Source organism: Microchirus variegatus (genome assembly GCF_963457635.1).
Source record: "Microchirus variegatus genome assembly, chromosome: 16".
Classification (NCBI taxonomy): Eukaryota; Metazoa; Chordata; class Actinopteri; order Pleuronectiformes; family Soleidae; genus Microchirus; species Microchirus variegatus.
The window spans coordinates 15,032,572-15,056,241 of NC_139817.1; the positions used below are offsets into that span (position 1 = coordinate 15,032,572).

The following is a 23,670-nucleotide window of genomic DNA, read 5'->3' on the forward strand; positions in this document are numbered from 1 at the left end:
TATTATTATTGAAGTTTTGCATCGGTCAGATCTCCTGCCAGGCCTCCACTGATGTGGCCTCTGAGGACTTATACATATCACAACATCTCTGCTGAGTTCCTCTCATGTACATCTTTTTATGTTTTAACACCTGAAAACTGTCCAAATGATTCAGAAAATGCTGCTCATATTGACGCTGCATTGTCATTACAGATACTTACTGATAGTTTTCTAATATTTGGTGCTTGATTGGAGGACGGGATACAGCGATTCTGAGATACTCCATTCTAGACTGTAAGGGTGAATTACAATTCCTTGCTTAACCCTCAATCTTAATCCTCAATCTCAAAAATATGCGCTCCCTCTAGTGAAAGTGCTGTCCCGATAATCAGAAAAATTAAGTTGAGGGGCAAGTTTAAGGGCTGTATCGCCCTCAATATTGAGATTCTTCGAGACCACCCTTGGGAGCAAGGGCTACCCAGAAGGCATTGCGTGTTTTGACATAACAAAGATGGCACTAAAAGCAGCGAAACGATTACGCTACAAATTAAGTATTTTCTTTGTTAATAGAGATATAAAAATGATGAAAACCATTGTATTATCTTAGTTTAGGCCCATATTATGGATTACTGACGTCATTGTTGCGTAACATTTATTTTTATTTTACGATCTTTTGTCAATAGCCGACCGGTGCGGACAAGCCATCGTTTGCTATCGTTTACTTTTCAATAAGCCGTGGTGTGCGCTAACTGTCAGCTGAATATGTCCGTGGTTGTGGTATTTGTATGAGTGTCATCTTATAACTAACTGACAACCAAATAACTTGACTGAAATAAAATAATAAATAAATAATCGTGACATAAATGTGTTCTTCTTCTTCTTTTTTGGAGTTGACAGACTGGACGCAGCATAAAATAATAATAAAATATCATTAGGTCAGACTGTGGGACACACATTAGCATGTCTTCTCCCACTTAAACCTCTACATTTTTGGATTGAGAATCACTTTAATATTACTTTCAGTCAGTTTTTCCAGTCTCTGTGAACCCCGCGGTCATAAAGCAGCAGTATTTGCGTTCTATAATGTCACTGCAGAATACTGTATGTGTTCACAACTTTACAACAGAACAGTTGAGTTACAGTGGCTGTCAAAGGACTCTGGTCAATGTTTAACTTCAGGTGAATCACATACTTTGTATTTCCCAGTGTGGACAGCCAAGGACAAAAGAAAGGTCTCCGTTTAAATCATGGCATGAGCACAGAGCTAATAATCCATTTTGGGGATGAGGGACATTTGTTTTTATTGCTCTGATCATGGGATTTTACTTTAAATTCCGTCTGCAGATTAGATTTCCGGCAGAGGAGCAGTGAAGATTTAATTCAGTTATGTTGTGGTTTTTGTTTGTTATTGAGGGAACTGTTCAGATGTTGTGTTCTCACTTAGATCTTCACAAGCCTCTCCCTGAATGCATGCCAGACATTAAATACGACTTAAGTGTCCCATGTGTCTTTGTGTGTGTTTTATAGATTGTAAAATATATATTTAGATAAATGGTGGGGAAGTAGTATAGTTCAGAGAAAGGGAACCATGTCCAGAAATGAGGACATGTGAGGGAAAAGGCAGTGGCGCTAAAAGTCTGATTTCCCGAGCATTTGAGATTAATTAGAGGAAAATTTGCAGCCTTTTCTACACGATTGTGGTGAATGGAGGTATTCACTGTTGTTTTTTATTGTTTTTAATTGGCAGAAAGTAAATACTACCTGTAATTTATCACTTTAAAATTAAAAACTGGCAAAGGTCTTGGTTTACAGAGAGGGAATCATAATCATAATCAGGTTTATATGCAAGTTAAAGTTTACACAATAGTATGAATTTGCTCTGATCGGTGGTCCACATATAAGGAGCGACAGATAAATAATAGACTGCCTTCTTTAAACACATTCAAAGGCATTTTATGGACCGTAATGAAAGGAACATGTTGTTTTATAGCCTTTTTGAGGGGTTCAGATTGAGGATCTTGTTGGTATGGCATGTATACTTCTTCTGTATACTCTCTTTTAATAACTTCTTTTTAACTTTCATATTCTGTTGTGATTTGTATATCTGGAATGGTCTCGTCTCTGTAACTGTTTGTACTATTATGTGTGCTGCTCTGTCTCGACCAGGACTCCCTGGAAAAAAAGAGATCTTGTATCTCAATGGGACCTTCCTGGCTAAATAAAGGATTACATTCAAAAAAAGGAAACTAAAATAGAAACAGTTAGAGAAAGAGTTATTTACACAAACACTAACAAAGTGTTAGAAAGCAGATAACTGAAGTAACATGCTCGTGCAAAACTTTCAAAGAAGTGTTTTCCGTGCTGCACGCAGGAAGTGATTTATTTCATGTCGAGACATACGGCAAATATTTGGTGTGGATTATTATTCTTATTATTTTGCCTTTTGTTTGGTCTTTGTGAACACAAACAACAACAACAGCAAATGCATCACAAATCAACTCTCGATTAAATTATTACGACAGTGACCTACATGTGAGGTGATAACAGACACGATGTCAAGGCGATATCTGATCTGATTAGCGTGTGTCATACGTCCTTCATTAAAGTGAATCAGCACCACCATGTAAGTGATGTTCTCAACTTTATTTATCTACTCATTTATTGTGTGAAGTTAGAGTTTTGTTTTTTTTACCTGAGCCGAGGGTCAAAGAACAGAGGATGTTGCTTCATGTGCAAGAGAAGTTTAATTTAATTTATTTATTCATGTTTGCTTTGCTGCAACTTGTTGATTATAGGACATTCTTTTGTTGTATAACCACAAAAAAGAGAGGTTAAATAAATGTTGTTGGTTAAATAAAAATAAATCCATCTGGATAAAAGAGTCATTTTTATTTTTCTTATTTTTCCTGTAAGCCCTCCGATGAAGCAGACATTTGAAACATTTGTGCCCAAAAAAACATGTTTAAAACACCTTGAGTGTTTTCCTACTTTTGTGTTTCCATAGAAACAGCGGGCATTCTTGGAAGAAAATGGCAAATAGATTTCTTGAACTTGTTAGTCATCAAATGGGTTCCAGACGGATTTCATGGCGATGCTCTTGACAAAAATAACAAAATGACGATGATGTTGTGTCCGACAGTAATAGAAAAAAAAAAATATCCTCATGTTTTATAGAAAAGGAGATCATTTCTGCAATTTACGACAATAAAACCTCATTTATTATTTTTACATTACATTCGTACACTGTCTGAATTTTGAAACATGTGATCATCCTCAGTCTGACTCACAATGGCTCTCAACACATTTGACGTATTAGATTTGTTATTTTTCCATCATGTGTCACTCAGACTGTGTGTGTGTGTGTCTGCCATTTTTTTATTTTTTTATTTCCCTGTCTCTCACATTTTAGAAAAATCACAGGAACTGTGGGGAGGTGAGAAGACTGTGTGTTGTCCATCTGGACATATTGTGACATATAGGACACATGTTATAAGCAATAGAATGTTGAGAAATGAGAAATACATTTAAATTCTATCTCAGCGACTTGAAATATTTGATACACTCAGTGGTGACTTCTTTACGTAGTATTCACCTTATAAGGTGATTTTTGTTGTTTGTTCAAACACTGGTTGTAGTGAGCGGTTATTTGGAGCTATACTGTTGCCTTTCCATCATTTCAATCTAGTCTGGTCTTTCTCCTCGAACCTCTTACATCAACTTTTTCCAGAAGATTTCTCCGTAAGTTTCTCTGATTGTGCACAAAAATCCCAATAGATCAGCAGTTTGTGAAATTCTCAATCTTCTCACGCTCACAGTCACTTCCTCATTCGGACAGCTGGTCTGAACTTTAGCAGGTAGTCTTGACCATGTTGTGTCTAAATCTAGTCTGTTGCTGCCATGGTGATTGGCTGGTTAGCTATTTGTGTGAAAATGAGAGTCTAATAATAGTGGGTGTATGTGCGTGGGTTTTCCTCCAGGTTTCCTCCCACAGTCCAAAAACATGCAGATTTTGTGGGATTAGGGATTTTGTGGGAATACATTCCTACGTGCCCGTAGGAATGTATTCCCATAGTGGGAGCTGAAGAAGATTTTGCAGTTATGGTCATGCATGATAAGGAACTTAAAGGCTAAAATAATACATTGTGCAATCTCATCAGGCACAGATTGAAGAGATTCCAGCGTGGCTGACAGTCACAAAACAGCTAACTATGCTAATGCTAATCGTAGCCTCGCTAACCTACCTTCGGAAACAGGTTTGCCAAGTTAGCGGCCAAACAATAGCATGCTAATGCTAAATAAATATGGGCTCGCTTGAATGGACACCGACTTCGGCTTTTCAGTATAACACCATGTTCTGTGTTGAACCGTGTGAAAATGTCTCACCCACCGTCAGGACAGCCTCTTCACTCCCACCTCCCCGCTCCAGACAGCGCAGCTGCTGCTGATGAGCCGCTGCCTGCCTGGTGTAGCGTGATAAATCAGCAGAAGTGCAGCGTGATAAAAATTACTCCAAAAAATTTTAAAGTCAAGGATGCACACCATCGGGCTTTGCTCCAATATCCAAAGTCTTAGGACGTTCTGGGATCGGTTGGCGAGATATGCCCCGTCACAGACAGACACACAGACGTAACTTGCTTTGTATATAGATAGTATCCCTGTGATGACCCACACCTTTCAACCTATGTCAGCTGGGATTGTCTCATGTGGAGGATAAAGTGGTATACAGTAGGAGATGGATGGATGGTGTGTCTAATAAAGTGGCCAACAGTCTTATAAAAGTACCTTAAAGGGATACTTGAGTAAAAGTACAAGTATCTTTACCAGAAAATGACTTTGGTAGAAGTTGGAAGTCACTTTTTTTATAACAATACTTATGAGATGAGAAAGTATATGAGATTTACTGTACTTAAGTATAGTAAGTAAGTGAATAAGTGAGTTAAGATGTTGTAGGGTTGTGACCAATGAAGCCGTGTTTTAGAGTGAGAGCGTGTTTGATTGTCGAGAAGATAGTCGGGATGTACTTTATTATTGTCAGAGAGTCCTCCGAGCTCCGTCCAATAGATGTAACTTTGGATTAGGCTGCACGTCGCTCAGGACTTCATTGGAATTGACTTTTATTCAATCAAAACAGCCGCCATCACATTCTGGTGTAAACAGATATCGCAATTGGATTTGTGAATCAGCGAGGAAGGCTGAGTGGGTCTGAGGACGCACGCACACACACACACACACACACACACTCTTGTACTTGCTGCATACTGAGGACCAGGTAAAAGTGCTGACAAAGTGAGGACCAGCATTTCCACTTTCTAGATCAACACAATTATAAACATCTACTTCATGAATGACATCTATAAAGAACTACTGGGTGCAGTACCATAACATGTCTGCAGGTGGAGCCCCAGAGCAAAACGTGTGAAACACCTGGGCTGGAAAACAGGTTTTTGTACGAAATTGAGGACCTCTGTTTAAAACAGTATAGCATGTTTACAACCTAAGGAAGTGGTTTCAATGAAAAACAAAAGCGAGGACCGGCCAAAATGTCCTCACTTTGATGGTTAAAAACCCTCGCTGGTCCTCAGTATGCCACAAGCACAAGAACACACACACACACACACACTGTCACTGAACTGAAATACAACTGAACAGGTTGGGATTTCCTTTACTAAATGTTGTCGATTTTCAGGATTTTTTAAGTCTTTTTAACTGAGCTACAGTTCGGCATTGAGAATAGACTGCTGGCGTTTAATTGCCTTGACTTAATTTGATATTTACACCAATCGCAAGGAGGTTAAGCGTTTTTGTCGCCCAATCCTCCAGTACCATTTTACTCAAGGGTATCTCAAGGGAAGGATACCAAAAATGTTTTCTCACCGGGTACAGAACCCAACATGTACTAGGTTTATATTCATTCATGTTCATGTTCATTCTACTAGGTAAGATGGGGGAAATGTAATGTACTTCAGCAAAGCAGCAGGAGCATTAAAGTGTCAGATATATTCAATATGTCAAGTTCTGCCATATGTTGCTTGATCTCTCGCTTGGATTTTAACTGCTCAGTGAACTTTGACGGCTTGGTGGAGTTTTTCCTGCCAACATGGCCACGGCCAACACTGAGGAGTACATTCAGGGTAGATTACAAATATACACGATACGAGACACTTGTTATAAATGACACAGTTGTCGTCTGATGCCCTCAAGGAAGATGAGACATTTATTGAGCTCATTTTTAATTGAATTGTCATGCACGGATCCTTAAATAGATTCTCCTCCCAAGTAGACTTTTCATTTAATTTCATTCTCTAGTGTCACACTTAATGAGGCAAAAAACAAAAACCCTGTTTATCTCAGAGATCTCGGGGCCCTACAGGCAACATTATGGGACGACTGCATGCATCGCCTTCGCTGCACAGAGATCAAACTCGCAATAAATCAATCATACAGGAATTAATGCTTAGGCCTAGATATTAATACATCCTTTACTTCTGATGCACTTTGGTCCTGAAACAGCTGAGGACCGATTAACGCTGACAGAAGAAGAAGAAAGATGTGTTTCTTATCTTTACACATTAATTCCCATTCATTTGACATTTTAACTGGATCTACATGCTGTATATGGTCATGATCTTAGCAGAACAAAGAACAAACTGATCTTAAATCATATTCATAAGAAGCAGATGTGTTGACGTCATAGATCAGATGACACGTGCAAACGTAGTGCATTCATCCGATAAACGGTAATTACTCTGACTTTGAGTAGCAGCTTTGATATTGCCTGCCTAATTATAGATGTTATTTTTGACATGTTTTTGTAACGTTTCTGTTCTTAACTTCATTGTTTATCTATGTTACTGATAACTGCAGTCACTTTTTTCAAGATTAATAGAATTGAGTGTCCACCTCCTCCTCCACCCTAAGTGGTGAAATGCCCCCTTTTCAGCTTGTTTGAATATTTTTGGATGTTGTTTAGCTGTTGGCTAGTTGTTAGCATGCTAGACATGCAAACATGATGCTCATAGCACACGTTGGCTAGCTTGGGTCCGACTTGACCGACACATGCTGTAGTATCTCAACTCCCAGTCACATTATCTGAGTGTGACTTTGAAGAAATTTGATTAAGCATAATTTCAGTTGGACAAACATGTTTACATGTATTTGAAAGTTAAGTCAGACTGACACAATCATTTGTTATCTGTTAGTAACCCCGGCCCGACTATAGACAGTGTGATAGTATATTTATATATAGTATTATATATAGTATATATACATAGTATTATTAGCCTTAGAATAAATCTTTTGTACTTAAGGCAAGGGTCTTGCTTGATCTTGCATCACCATGTTTCTAAAGCAGCCTTTTGTGTTTGTGAGCTTTTCAGTTGTGTCTTTGAGAGCATTTCTGTAGTGTTTGTGAGTGTTTCAGTAGTGTATGTGAGAGCGTTTCAGTAGTGTATGTGAGACCATTTCAGTAGTGTTTGTGAGAGTGTTTCACTAGTGTTTTTTGTGAGAGCATTTCAGAAGTGTTTGTGAGAGCATTTTAGTAGTGTTAGTGTGAGCGTTTAATTAGTGTTTGTGAGCATTTCAGTTGTGTTTGTTAGAGGGTTTCAGTAGCGTTTGTGAGATTATTTCAGTAGTGTTTGTGAGAGCGTTTCAGTAGTGTTTGTGAGAGCGTTTCAGTAGTGTTTGTGAGAGCGTTTGCGTATCGTTTGAGAGAGCATTTCAGTCGTGTTTGTGAGAGCGTTTAAGTAGTGTTAGTGAAAGCATTTCAGTAGCTTTGTGAAAGCTTTTCAGTAGTGTTTGTGAGAGCGTTTCAGTTGTGTATGTGAGAACGTTTCAGTTGTATACAGTATGTGAGAGCATTTCATTAACGTTTGTGTGGGAGTTTCAGTCGTGTTTGTGAGAGTGTTTCACTAGTGTTTTATAATAGCATTTCAGTAGCGTTTGTGAGAGCGTTTCAGTCATGTTAATGAGAGCGTTTCACTAGCGTTTGTGAGAGTGTTTCAGTAGCATTTGTGATAGCGTTTCAGTAGCGTCTGTGAGAGCGTTTCAGTCGCGTTTGTGAGAGCGTTTCAGTCTTGTCTGTGGGAGCGTTTCAGTCACGTTTGTGAGAGCGTTTCAGTAGCGTTTGTGAGAGCGTTTCAGTCACGTTTGTGGGAGCGTTTCAGTCACGTTTGTGAGAGTGTTTCAGTCTTGTTTGTGAGAGGGCTTCAGTAGTGTTTGTGAGAGTGTTTCAGTAGTATATGTGAGAGCGTTTCAGTCACGTTTGTGAGAGTGTTTCAGTCACGTTTGTGAGAGCGTTTCAGTCGCGTTTGTGAGAGCGTTTCAGTCTTGTTTGTGAGAGTGTTTCAGTCTTGTTTGTGAGAGGGCTTCAGTAGTGTTTGTGAGAGTGTTTCAGTAGTATATGTGAGAGCGTTTCAGTCGCGTTTGTGAGTGTGTTTCAGTCGTGTTTGTGAACGCGTTTCAGTATTTTCCTCCTCTTCCACAACTCTGATTTATTCTTTTTTTGAAATGAAAATACAGCGGTAACAAAGCGTAAATACGTCACGTTTACATGGATCTGACACGTGATAACACCAAATCAGGAAGTCATGATCGGATCGACTGTTTATGTGAACACTGACATTGTTTTAATCCGATCAGGCTTTTATTCCGATTACTTGTGTCAATGTAAACATAGCTACTGATTACGACACACTGCGTGGACCTTTTAAAGGCCCTGGTTTCAGTCTCCCATCTGCAGCTTTAAAAAGTGAAAAAGCTATTTTTGTCCTTCCCTTAACAAAACATTCCCAGAAAGAAAAAAAAGAAAGAACGTAGGGAAGCGAGTGTTGGCACTTTCCCACAAGTGAAATGAGATCTTATAACATCGGTTTCACAGCGACTACAGTACTTAACATTTTGTCCAGAGATAGAGTTTTCAGAGTTCTCTCTCCAGTGTCTCCTCTGATCTGTCTCACTGTTTGTGTTTTCACAGTCCCAGTGGAACAAAGAGTGAAAGCAGAGTGATTTCTCTCTCAGTACACATGCACAATTCAATGATTTTTGGACCATTTTGTGCACGAACAATGACTGGAGGATAAAAACATCATGCAGTATCATTACTAATTTGTCTCGTGGGAAGATTTTTTTTATTAGCTTTATTTAGCTGTGAAATGCAGCAACTGAACCGCTGCAGATTTTTATTTTGTGTGTCATTAAACTCATTTTGTGCCACTAATTGTTCCCATTTGTCAGCGATGGCCAACTCCATGTATTGGAAAGCACCGACCCAATGCTTCTTTATTCAATTATTTATAAAATTTTTCCTGAATCCACAAACTCCAAGATCGTTCAGTGGTAGCTGCTCGTAGCTGCTCATGCAGCCAAGCACGGGTCAAGCTGTATATTTATCTCAGGGTTTGTCACCGTATCTGGCATCTATATGTCTGAGGCTGAATTTTAGTCAAATGTACATTAAAAACGTCCACATTCACAAAAAGAGGGTGAGAAAACGAGGAAATTCAGGTTAATTTGATTTGATTCTCTTCATTTTTCTGAACTGACAACAGGAGACATTTCAGAATTTCTATGGCTTAAGATTGTTGATTATATGCTTATTTTAAAACAAAACAAAACTTTATGCTTTTGCACATCATTCAACAGCCTCTAAATGTCAATAACATGTTTGGTTGTTTCTCCCTTAAAGGCCTCCTTAAAGAAATCCTGACCCTGCAGATTCGATGAATACATCTATTTTGAGCCACACGGGGGTTCAAGCAGGTTTCAGCAGATCTAAAAACAGATATTTGCAAATGCCAAAGCAACTTAAATCTAATATAACTTTGCCAACAACAAAGAACATTCGGGTTTACAGCGAGGATAAAACTCTTAGGTGCATTCCTGTACTCTAAGAATGCAAAAACCAAATATCCCAGGAGGCATTTAATATTTCCACTCGATAAAAACACTGCTACCAATTTAACTCCAGTAAGTCACTCACGAGAAAACTAGCATCTGCTCTGTAAATATGATCTTAACTGGGATTGACACGAGATAAAGAGCTGTTTGTGTTCCTTTCATTTTCTCTTAATATCTTTTGCAGGGACATTAAATAATCAAATTTCACTCTTATCTCCCGAATCAGTGAAGAAGGAATAAAAACCTTGTGTTTTCCATGTGAAACACTTTGTACAACAACAACATCAGGGTCACAGTTAAACTGCAAATCCTTTTGATTAGTTGGGAAGATTAATTACTGATATACTGCGATATATTTCGTTTGCATGAACGTTTGGCTGAATTCTCCTGGGAAAGTCACGATTATAAAGTGGGCACTTTACATCATCATGGCTGTGGTATTTGGGGAATTTCAGACTGGACACATCACAAAGTGATGAATGTTAAACTAGTTCTACTATTTTTACCCGAGTCTTTGCACACATTTACACAGAGAGCGAGAAAGACAGTTTCATGAGGTTGTTGTTCAGATGTGTCGATATAAAAGTTTATTGCTACAGATTTTATGGGAAAAATGGGAAAACAACCTTCAATAGAAACACCTGAACATAGCATTTATAAGTGTGACTTCATCCTGGTACCTATCTGGTTAAAATCTGGGCCAGTGAACTAATTTATTAGCCATGTGAACCGGGACTATAAGAAGATGTAATCCAGGTATATGATTTCAGAACGAACACCTGAGCTGTTTTAAAGCAACACAACAAAGACCAAAACACAGGAAGCGGATGTTCAACCATGCCACTGTAATTTATAAGCTCTTTTTATTGACATATATCACCTTTGACCTATAATTTACCATCATACTGATTTGGTTAGTTATTATTTTGACGTAATAAAGAGAAAACCAAAAATAAACTCTTAATGTATACAGTATTTGTATTTAATTTTCACTAGAAATTTACTTTCTGTTCTTCTTAATTATTTCTTATCTTATCATATCTTATGGCGTCTTATCTTATATCTTGACTTTACTTAATTTGTCTTGTCCTAACCATAATTTTACTATACAGGCCACTTGACTTGATTAATGAGATATTACAGAGACCTTTTTATGACAGAGAAGTTTTCACTTTTTAACTTATTTTCCCATATATTGATATAAACAATCATCGTCTCCTCTTTACTGCAATGTGTGCAGTTCCTGGTGATAAACGCAGAACAAAATCAGCTGCTCTCGCTCAGGTCGACCTAATTTCAGAGGCAGATATCTCTCTATCAAAACCTCATGTCCCGTCTCTCGTGGAGAGACTAAACCGAATCAACAACACTGAATCAGCGAGGTAGCGTGACAGAACACTGACTGGCAGCCGTGGACAGACTGAGCATTAACAACATGAAATATAATCCAAAAACAAGCAGCGACAAATGTCGCAGAGTTGTCGTTTTATAACCTTTTATAACCACGTCGACACTCATTAAAACTGACATTTTCCCTGAAAAACTAAAAACACTCTCAGGTGTGTGTGTGTGTGTGTGTGTGTGTGTGTTTTCTTTCCTAGAAAATGGAAAAAAAATGTGCAGTACACACAAAGGGGTCAAAGCTTAAACAGAAACACAGCGTTCACGTGGACAGAAAGTATTTGAGGAAAAAAAAGTGGCACAAACAACACAGTGACACTGACAGTGTCCCGTGGCTCCTTTATGAACTCAAACTGGGTTTCTAGGACAGAAGATCCTCAGAATTGCACATATGGCTTTCTAACGTGTGTGCATGTGTGTGCGTGTCTGTATTTGCATATATATCTTTGTGTGGACCCAAAAAAAAAACGAGGACATTAATCTGGTCCTCACAACTTTTAAGGGGCTTTTTAAGGGGTTTCAGGGGGTCTATGTTATAGGTTATAGGGTGAGTTGTGAGCATTTTGTCTATAACTGTCCTGACTAAGACTTACAAGAGAGTGTGTGTGTTTATATCTTTGTGAGGTCCAAAAGAAAATACATTTTGGTCTGGTCCCCACAACTTTAAAGTGCTTTTTCAGGGTCAAGACCTGGTTTTAGGGTAAGAATTGGTTTAGGGCAGGGGTCACCAACCTTTTTGAGACAGAGAGCTACCTTAAGGGTAAAAAATAATATGGAGGGCTACCATATAATATTTTTTTGTTTGTTTACCATTTAAACGATTAATATTATGCATTCAACTGCATACACATTCATTCCAGTGCTTACTCCTAACGATTATCAGTTTGTATAAACAATATCAAAGATATTTTACTGAGCGATCATACGGATACATGCAAGTGAGGTGAAGTGAAGTGAGCCCGCGGGCACCGTATTGGCTGCCTGCGGGCTACCAGGTGCCCCCGGGCACCACGTTGGTGACCCCTGGTTTAGGGTTAGCTAACCCACCCTATGGAATGCTATGGTCATGCAGGAAGTACTGAACTAATCTTTTTAATTAACTACTTTGCTTGTCAATGAGAACATTGAGGAGGTACTACAGTATATTAATGGAAATGAATGTGCCTGATACCAAACCAAGTAGAGCCAAGTCATGCTAGAACTCAACGATGGACAAAGTGCTATAAATCTTTGGATTGGAACAGCACGGCCTCATGCCAAAATGGCGCTGTTTTGATTGCGACAGTTCAATGATGTCAGCTTGCAGGAGCTCTGTTGCCTAATATTGATTCCTCTTTGCATCCTGGTGGATGTTTGTGGGGAACGGCGTTCCATTACTGTACAACAGACAGACAGACAGACAGACAGACAGAGCGACCGAGGGCGTGGGGAGGGAGAGCCTGTTTGCAGAGTAAACACACTCGCTCTACAGAAAACACACACAACAGAGGAGTAAGAAGCTACAGGACAAAATTTTCTGTTTACCTTCCCTCATTGACTCCTCACACTGGACATCCCACCACATGGGAGTGAGTGAGTGAGTGTGTGTGTGCGCATGTGTGTGTGTGTGAGAGGGATCTAATAACAAGCAGCCAATCACAGGGACTCACCAACATATAGAGTACAAAAGATGACTCCCTTCTTCCAGAGTAAAGAACATTTTTTGACATTCGGAAACAGTCTGACGTTATATTTGAAGCACATCTGTCTCTGCGTTGTATTATTTATTTGTTCGTTTAACTGTCATACATTCATTCCAAACATAACAAACTCTCACTCTTCCTTTTCATGTATTTACAAGAGAACCTATAGTAGCCTTCATTTATGATTAAAAGACCTGCTCCTAATGTAAATATATACAGCATAAGGTTCAATTCATAAAACAACGGTTTATAAAGTGATTTGATTTATTGTATTTGCGCAAAAAAAAAAAAAAAAAAAACTGAACAACCACATAGATATTGTAAATAATATTACATTTCTGGAAAAGTTAAACTATATCTTAAACCGTTTTTAAACGGAGCCGTTTTTAAATTTTAAATAAAATTCGGTATTCTCTTCTCGAGGCTTCTCCCTCAGCTTTATTTTATTTATCTATTTGTATTTACTGTAACTCTAACTTTGTACACAACTTCATGAACAGTGCAAATTTCTTGACACATTTATTGTTTCAAATGAGATTTAATATGTGCGTCTGTATTTATTTTAGTCTAAGTGTCTCCTATACTTTAAGTAATAATAATAATACATTATAGCACCCAAAAGGGGCTTTGCAACTCCCCTCCCTGGAGCTTTGGCGCCCCCCAGTGGGGGTCCGCACACACTGTTTCCCAGATATTTACTTGTATTTCTTCAAAAATATCTAGTTTGCCAACACAAAATCAAATCAGCTGTTATATAAAAGGGCAGTAAAAACAGTCAGAAACTGAATATTATGCACAAACTTTTGCCATATTGTGCTCCTGTATAAGAAAATATTGATTATTTGTTTAGTTTGAAAGCTTAAATTATTTAAAGTATTTTGTCTCTTTCAGATTGTCCTTCCTGCCAAACCGGAGCTACAGCGACAACGGGCAGATGATACTGGCTAACGAGCAAGAGTCCCAGGATTCTGTTGGACACCAGTGAAGAAGAAGACATTACAGAGACAGAGAGGACATTTAACATCCTCGGCCTGTGGAAACATCAACAGTCTGGTTACTTTTTCCACTCGGCGTCATCTCTCGGTGGATGGAATTCAAAGCTCATTTACAGCCAAGTGCAGAATAATCTGACTCTTGGACAAGAAGTATTGATTATATAGATTACCTGTAGTGTTCATGTATCAAAAACACACTGCTACAGTGGTAATGACACGCGTTCACATCTGTTCTTACTCTAAAAACCTGGATATTTGGATCAAAGGATGGTTTCTGGATGCCAGAAAGTGACCACAAAATGTTACATGGAGGAGAAACCTTCAACTGTTCGACTTTACATCATACAATCACGTTTTACCTGCATCAACTGTCTTTGGTAACAATGTTGGGATTATTTCCTCAACCTCGTTGTAAACAAAAAACACTGAGTGCCACTTTATTTCTGTGAAGATTGTGATGAAAATACAGCATCATTAAAAAAAAATGTTTATTTGTGACCAAACTTTACTTTTTCTTTGCACAAAAAATTTATGTTGGACTTTAAAAAACATTTGTGATGTTGACCACTAGAGGGCAGAGAAGCCCCAGACTAAAGTCACAGTGAGGCAAGAGTAGACATTGTCCACATGGACACCAGTGAGTCATTTTATACAAAAGCAGAGTTTCTTAGGAAGACAAACTGGTTTTACTGGTGTAAAACAACATATTTTACTGGGACACGTGCAAAATAAACCCCTCCCTTTAAATGTTCTTCAGAAAATTTTTCTTTCTTCTCAAAATTGATTCATAAAACAAACAACAGACAGATTCAGGCAACAGAGATCAAATGAGGAGTGAACTGTGATCATGGAGGGTTTAAATACTCACTGAGGCTGATGAGGAAACGCAGAACAGGTGTGTGAAACAGGTGAGAAAGTGGCATTTTGATTAAAGTCTAGTGACATCTGGTGGCGAGATGGAGAATTTCAAGTCCAGAGAGCGCGATGAAGTGCTTTGTTTTCAGTCATAATTATTTGCACATTACATTTACACTTCTGTTTTGCCTCAGTGAAGACCAGTTTACTATTAATAAATGTTTGTTTTTCTATGTTCAACCTCTGATCTCCTGTTTTCTTTTCAAAATTGAGAAATGAATGAGTTAACGTGTTGTTACATGGTAAAGACTTTATATAGGTGACTAAACTCCAGTGTTTAATTAATTAACCTCTGCATGTTTTTTCGGACTATGGACGTAAACTGGAGAACCAGGAGAAAACCCAACGGTTTGACTGGGTCACAAACCTGTGTCTTTTTCTCTAAGACAACAGAGCTATCCACTAATCCACCATGTGACCCTGACTTTGATAATGTATGGTTTAAATTTCTGTCTTAAAAATGCAGTTAAGAATTAGTGACATCTAATGGCTATTATTATAAGTATAACAAAGCCCTCACCTTTCCCAAACTCAAAGGGGGGTAACCATGGCGACGCTCACAGACTAGTTTGTATATTCAAAAACAGGCCTTTGTAAAACAAGTACATGTACAAATATACGTCTTATTCCATTTATTTATATATTATATGAAAGCCATTATTTTAAAGCAAAAATATACACTTATAAAAACATATTTATGGTAACATTTATACCACACCGGACATTTAGGTTAATGGACAGTTTGATGAGGCCAGTGTATGAAATGCTAGTACGCCACTATTTTGGTATTACTAAATAATTAAACATTAAATTCTTAAAAAAAGAAAGAAAGAAAAAGATACCATATAAATACTGAATCTATATTAAAATAAATGTATATTTAGATCATGCTTAACTAATACTATTACTATTGCTATTATTACTATCATATTATTACTAATTCTTAGTAAGTTAGTGCTTAAATCTGGATTTACCATAATTTAAAAAAAGACCCTGTTGATTTGATAGATGCCGTTAAATTTTGTTTTGTGTTTTTTTTTTTGTCTTTGTGCCTTTCTTAATGGATTATCTCTTCAGTAACTGCACAATAATAGCAAAAATGTTCAAGTTGTGGAATCAATAAAGGTTGAGTTTGCAAGGAAATGAGGAAGGAAGGAAGGATAAAAAAAACACTGCTGACTCTAAGGGTTTAAAAAAAAAAAAACACAAGTAAATTTTTAACTCAAATTTAATGATTAAGCTGAAGGAAGATGTGCAAATATTAATAACTAATAATGATCACTCTACAAGAACACCATGGACTTTCTCACACTCGTCACCAAATTAAATCTTAGTTCAAATGAGTCATTCTCTATTACTTCACTGACTGAGCTTTTTTATACCTTCATACTTAACCTCAGTCACACAAACAGGTCAGCAACATATTGACAGGATCAGTGTTTCCTGTGCAACGTGCGTGACTTTTACCTGTGTTTAACTTTATCTTCCTCAAACATTTACGCGCACACAAGACGACAGCTTTAAGTGAGTTAATGAGTAGAAGATGGAGCCATCGTTCACACAGTGTCTCTGCTAGATTCTGTGTAATCCCGGACAAACGTTTTCAGGTCGTTATCAGGACAAACATTTGGGTTTCAAAGCCTCGTTCAGGCTATCACACAAACGGCTCTAAATCATGTCGAATGCAAGGCCAGTTCATCTCTCACCTGCATTTGAACGCTTGAATAAATGTTCATTATTAGTGTGGATTTACTTCAAAGTCTCACAACACAGCAGCTATCAGACGTTTTTTTTGTTTTGTGGTTGAAACATAATCTAAAAACAACTTATAGGACATGACATGTCAGGTTATACTGTCTGTCCCCGTCTGTTTGCAGCATAAAAAGCCTCACTACCCCTCTCAAAAACATCTTGAACGCAGTGGAGTTAAATGCGTTAAACTTTAGACAGATGAAAGAGGAGCGTCACGCATAAAAATACGGTACAAATCCATATTTCATGCAAAATTAGCTTAAAGGGACACTGTGTAGTATTTATGGGTTTATATTACCCAAAATCCACTTTTGTATACATATTGGGTGAATTCCAATGCCTTGCTTAGTTGAGGGGCAAGTTTAAGGGCTGTATCGCCCTCAATATTGAGATTTTCCGAGACCACCCTTGGGAGCAAGGGCTACCCAGAATGCATTGCGTGTTTTCACATAAGAAAGATGGCGTCGAAAGCAGCGAAGCGAGTGCGATACAAATTAAGTATTTTCTTTGTTGATAGAGATATAAAAATTATGAAAACCATTGTATTATCTTAGTCTAGGCCCATATTATGGATTACTGACGTCATTGTTGCCTAACTTTTATTTTTATTTTACGATCTTTTGTCAATAGCCGGCCGGTGCGGACAAGCGATCGTTTGCTATGGTTTACTTTTCAATAAGCCGTGGTGTGTGGTAACTGTCACCTGAATATGTCCGTGGTTGTGGTATTTGTATGAGTATCATCTTATAACTAACTGACAACCTAATAACTTGACTGACAAACGGATCGTAATAAATAATGGTGACGTAAATGTGTTCTTCTTCTTCTTTTTTGGAGTTGACAGACTGGACGCAGCTTTCGCGTTATTCTGCCCCCCACAGTCTGAAGACGTATCTGCATTTAAGGGGTGTCCCATTTCTAAGTGACAAAATAACCCTCAACACTTGGTTTTGAGGGCCAGTTAAGATTAAGGGATGAGCTTGAGGGTTAAGACTGAGGGTTAAGATAGGAATTGGAATTGGCCCATTATGTGCTCCTGCATTGTCTAGTCGCTGTATAATAGCTTTTGTTTCATTTTCATAGTGTTTCAAAAAGTCATGTAAAATCACATGGTCGTGGGCCGCTACTGCATTGCCACGACGCCATGTTTCTACGGGAGCCTGTGTAGACAAACGCGAGAGAACAAAACGAGCGCCGAGACGAGGCTGAGAGCGGATCTTTTTACGCGTTTAGAATGGAGGACCACACGTATTTTACAGCGGATAAAGGAACACCAGTAACTGACCGTACGCCTGCACCGTGGAGAAAGACGACGAGGACAACATTTGACCGGCTGAGGATACCGTAGCGCTCAGGGAAGGGAGGGGGGTGAGCAGAGGAGCAGTTTGTTGTTGTAAATTTCAGCCTCTCCTCTAGATGGCACTATAAACCACTTACTTCACCTTTAAAATGACGTCACAGAACTCCATCATGATATCAAAATAACGACAACTGTGACAACATTTCACACCAATTTCAACATAAAAGTGTTTGTAGCGTATCGCAGATACCGCAATCACAGCCGGTTCTGAAAGCTGAGAAGTTGCATGTCAAAGCCAACGTGTGGCTATTGCGGTAATTTCACCAGAGAGAAGAGAGACTTGGGAAAAAAATGCCTGTACATAAGTTTCCATTTTTTTGGCCTGTTTTTGCACATTGAGTTGCAAAAATGCAAATGTTATTTTAAATACGTTTAATACTGTTCAAATTTCAAATTTAACATGCAAAATCTGGTGCTCGTGTACAAATACAGTTTTTTTTTTTTTTTTTCAAAATAGAACATGCAGTAAATTGTAAATAACTGCCAGATATTGAAAGCTATTCTGGAAAAACTAGACAAAAAGTATTTTAAATGAATGATGCAATATTAATATATAAACATCAAAAACACACATATAACATATTATAACTTGATATTAAATATGGTCTGAGACCTGTGCTCTAGAATGTTTTCAAATGACAATTCATGCGTGTGGGATCCAGTATCAGAACAATGTCAGAGTTGTTTTTGATTGACCATCAGTGCACACACACATTAGCAAGTGAATGGTCACCATGGCAACCATCGTCCGCCTCCACTGGCCCCCACCCTCCCTCTGTCCCTCCGTCTGATTCATGCCCCCCCCCCCCCTCTCCTGCGCTCTTCTCAGCTCCAATCAGCAGACAGAGTGAGAGGACGGCTGTGTCGCTCCCATCATGCTTTGCAGTAGGAAACAGGAAGAAGCAGACAGCAGCAGAGTGGAGATGAGTCAAGATAGTGGCTGAAGAAGCACCAGATAACAACCAGCTGATGATGATGGTGATAAAGATGATGCTGAGGACAATGTTTCCTGCATCTGCTCCTCCTCCTCCTCCTCCACCTCCTCTCTGCGTGAGTAATCCATCATTTCACTCGTTTTAGAAACAGAAAAGCAAACTGTTATGATGAAGCAGACACACACACACATGCACGTAGGGCACGTAGGGACGGATGCTGCCAGTGGATTAAAAAGGAGGGGTGCTGTAAATAATCCCCCTCACATGGGATGAACAAAGGTGAACAGCCAGATGGGAAAAGACTGTAACCTTTTGTGATCAGTTTGTCAACAGGAAGTGAGCCTCTGGTGTACACACACACACACGCACGCAGACAAAACACACACTCACACACTCTTCTATACACTACAGAATAAAGGAGTTAACTGTAATGACCACACACACCAGCACTGACAATAATCCCATTCACTCTAACACACTGTAGAGTATAATACAGTATAATATACTTCTGTGAAGACAACATGTCCGAATATTAATCCACAAAAAGATCAACTCTATGTGGTTTCAACAAGTCTTCCCTCGAAAACCAAAGAGACTTTTGTTTTCACTTCCTCATAATCACACTTTTAGAATACTGCACATTGTAACTTTACTTCAGTCTTGAAATTATATTGAAAAAAAACAAGTTAAATGCTACAGAATGTTCATGTAATTTTTAATTCATGAGCATGATAGTGAAGCTCTGGTGAGAAGACAGGGGTAACATATTATTATTTTGAAGGCGCTCTTAATTTGAAATTCCCAGAAGTACTTGTACTTGTATGTTCATCGTAGCTCAATTGAGGATGACTTCGCCGCTTTGTTTGGGGTTTTTCAGACATAGAAAGTCAAGCACAATACAAAAAATACTGTAATTCCAAAAATAGCATCTCAGAGTTCCCAAAATGGTGGTTCATTGTGGATAAAAATATGATATGATGCAAAAAAAAATGACAAACGTTCCACAGTGGACGATGACTGATGAATCGCAGCATACAGTATGTGTTCTTTAATTTCCTTGGTTCATGGAGATGAGTAAACAACAATTAAAAAAATAATAATAATCATGTTTTCATCTACAGTACAGTTGGATGCAGTTATGATGCAAGTCTAAAATAAATACTTTTTTAAAAATAAATATAGTACAGCATAAATACAGTATAGCACTCTGGTCTTGTCGACAGCAGTGATTCACTAACTTTTTTATAATCCGTGTTAAAGATTCACATACTCGTGTCCAGAAAACATCACGTTCTCAACAAACAGGGTCTGAAATAATCAGACTTTGTACTCGTGTCAGATATTTATCAAATGGAGCTGAATTTGTTTTCTTTACATTTAAGTGGTCACTATTTTTACTACATTTTCTCAAAAATATTTATTGTTATTTGAAGAAAATACTGAATCTGTTTCATTCTTGTGCGGTCATTGTTTATCTTATCTAACATTTAATGGTGAGACTTCCGATTCTTCCTGAACTACTGTTTGGTAGCCTATAACATAATAGGATCTCAGTCTTTTTCATTTGCATTTCGTCACCCTGTTAAAATAATCGCTTGATAAAAGTTTTTCAGGAAGCACAACAAACTTCACCGCTTCAGTCACGCACTTGACATAGGCCATTATCTTAAAGGGGTAAAATCACATGATCTGATCAACTAGTCAACCAAGGCGATTTTACCATAGGTGGCATGAGGAGATGATTAAAACAAAACAATGTTGACAAAAATTTAATTTTGCGATTATTTTAACAGTGTGACCATTTTAAAATTCTTGTCTTATCAAAAAGCAAAACACTGGCTAACACTCACGCTACAGAAGTCGAAATTATTTTTATTCTGAAGCGACGACACACTTGATCAAACACAATTTTTGTCAATAAATAAAAGTTAAACACTGGACCTTTAAATACATAAAAACTGCATCAGGGAACAGCAGAACTTGAAATACTTACAGATTATATTGTGAATTTGGTTGATATCTATTGCTTTATTTAAAATGATGCAGTAAACATCATTAATTAAAACAACCTAAACCTAAAAATAACAATTTTCACTTCCACTTCCACTTAATGAAAACCACACTTTCGGTCACCTCTGGCTCATGTGGGCGATTTCACAAAGATAACAGCGATACTAATGCAGGAATGTCTTATCTTGTGTGAGTCTCTACGACGTATTTAAAGCGTATAAGGCCTTAATTGTCCTTAAGTCTGTGATCATTTTCACTTTGCAAACACAATCACAGTCCTGCAGTCCTGCAAACACTGTGAGCCAGTAAAAAATTGACTACTTTAACCTCGAGCACAAAGTTGACACACACACACACACACACACACACACACACAAACACACAAACACACTGGTTTTCATGAGTTTAGAGGACATTGCATTGATTTACATTAATTTCCTGGAACCTTAACCAGAATTACTACTGGCCTAATCCTAATCTCAACCCTGACCCTAACATTAACCTAACTTTAAAATATGTCTATACCCTTAAAATGTAGTAATATCACATTATGGGGACTTGATTTTTGTCCCCATAATCTGACTGTAATCTGAATGTTTGTGCTTCATTAGGAACCTTATAGACATAATACATTCCCAAGTCCCTTACCCTTACCTTAACCATCACAACTAAGTGCCTAACCCTAACCCTAACATAAACCCAATTCTTACCCTAACCCTAAAAGCAGGTCTTAAACCCCCACAAGTCCTTTAAGATGTGAGGACCAGCCAAAAAATGTCCTCAATCCATCCTCACAAAGCTACAAATACAAGAACACACACAGGTTTGTGACACTGCATTGACTCACATTTGTTTAAACAGCTTCATCAAGCACATTATCCCTTATCTTAACCATAACCAGTTAATGCCTAACCTTAACCATAACCACCATTTTTATTCATTTATTTATTTATTTATTTTAAATCTCACCCATAAACTTGTCTGGTTCCTCAGAAATGAGGTTCTGACTCATTAGATCTCATGAGGACTATTATTGGTCCTGACAGTGTTTATATGCCAGAAAACACACACATTTCCACTTGAAAATCAACACAATTGGGAATATCTACTTCATGAATGACATCTATAAAGAACTACTGGGTGCAGTACCATAAAATGTTTGCAGGTGGAGCCCCAGAGCAAAAAGTGTGTGAAACACTAGGGCTGGAAAACATGTTTTTGTACTAAATTGAGGACCTGTGTTAAAAACAGAGTATAGCATGTTTACAACCTAAGGAAGTGATTTCAATGAAAACAAAGTAAGGACCGGCCAAAATGTCCTCACTCCGTAAAAATGGCCCCACTTTGTTGGTTAAAAACCCTCACTGGTCCTCAGTATGCCGCAAGTACAAGAACACACACACACTCACACACGCAAAATGTCCAAGAGACAGAGCGAGAGAGTCCCGCCCACTTTTTGTGATCGGCCCAATAAGAAACACAGTGAGTGAGAGCAAAGCAAAGGGCTGCTCTTATCTCACATCTCACTCATGTGTCCAGCAGAGTTCACACTCAGATGATCTGACACCTGAAGAGAGAGAGAGAGAGAGAGAGAGAGAGAGAGAGAGAGAGAGAGAGAGAGAGAGAGAGAGAGGACGAGAGACACTGACAGCGTATAACAGAGAGAGAGAGAGTAGTTACAGTAAATGAGGAGACATTAAGTCAGACGACACATCTGAAATCTGCAGGTGAGTAGATTATCACACGTTACTGACTGTGTTCGTGTAATTTGGACTGTTTAAAGATGGTTTTGGATTATGGATTATGGAAATTATTATGAATATTCTTCACAAGTGTGCAGAGTAGACGACGGTGTTGTATAGCGTGTAAAAACATCGAGATAAAGCATGCTTGTTTTTCAAAAGCCATATTTACGTGTAATATTTTTAGAGCCTCTATTTAACCAGGAAGGCCTCATTGAGATTAGAAGACACATTAAACGTGGTTAGAGACAAAATAACAGCATCATTTACAGGGAAATAACATTATATTCCTAGAAGATTCCTCCAAAACAATAATAAAAGATCAATTATGTAATTATGCACTGTAAATGCAGGGCATTCAGCAATAAAATAGGGCAGCGTCATCCAGTTAAAATGTTTACAGCGAGATTCAGGCCACTCCAAGTGATTCAAAGTTCATTTAAAACACTCTGTGAGGCCAGATTATAAAGATTCAGTTGTGGACATTTAATAGTAAAAAACAGTCCTTTAAGACATCATTTCCAAATGATAAATCCTCTTTTTAGACCTGGGAACAGTCACTTCAATTATTTTTTTTTTCTTACAAACTCAGCATGTAAACCACATAAACCTTTTTTATTTTTGTTTGGATTAGAATAATATAAGTCATAAATTCTCCCCCCCAGCAGAGGGAAGCCCTAAGGTGATTTCTAAAGCGTGACAGGATTAAAGGCGGGACACTTTGGTTACAGAAACTGCTTTAATCAATTCTTTTCACTGCTGTCCCCTTAAATTAAGTTAAACTTTCTTGTTCCAAAAGCTTCCTCAGTGCGACTCCTGTCATGGTCATCATTTTGGGGGTTTTTTTACCTCTCGGTGAAAGAAAACCTTGTTTAGTTTTGTCCAAGTGTTGAAACAAGTGCTTGTTGTTTGATTGTGTGTGCGCGTTTCATCTGCTCATTATTTGTTCCGGTGTCTTTCATTGGTTCAACAAGTCAAGTGGGAACTATAAAAATCCTAATCCAC

At 38.1% G+C, this 23,670-nt stretch overlaps 1 protein-coding gene across 1 annotated transcript in view; it reads left to right on the forward strand.

Moving 5' to 3' along the window:
• LOC310938596 (5-hydroxytryptamine receptor 4) overlaps window positions 1-13,941 on the forward strand; it is a gene marked incomplete at both ends in the record, with an annotated part of 28,385 nt that extends 14,444 nt beyond the window's left edge. The window contains one exon of the mRNA XM_083903121.1: window positions 13,848-13,941. Within this exon, the coding sequence (XP_083759247.1) occupies window positions 13,848-13,941 (94 nt within the window). The remainder of the gene's footprint in view (window positions 1-13,847) is intronic.
• Between the last annotated feature and the right edge of the window lie 9,729 nt (window positions 13,942-23,670).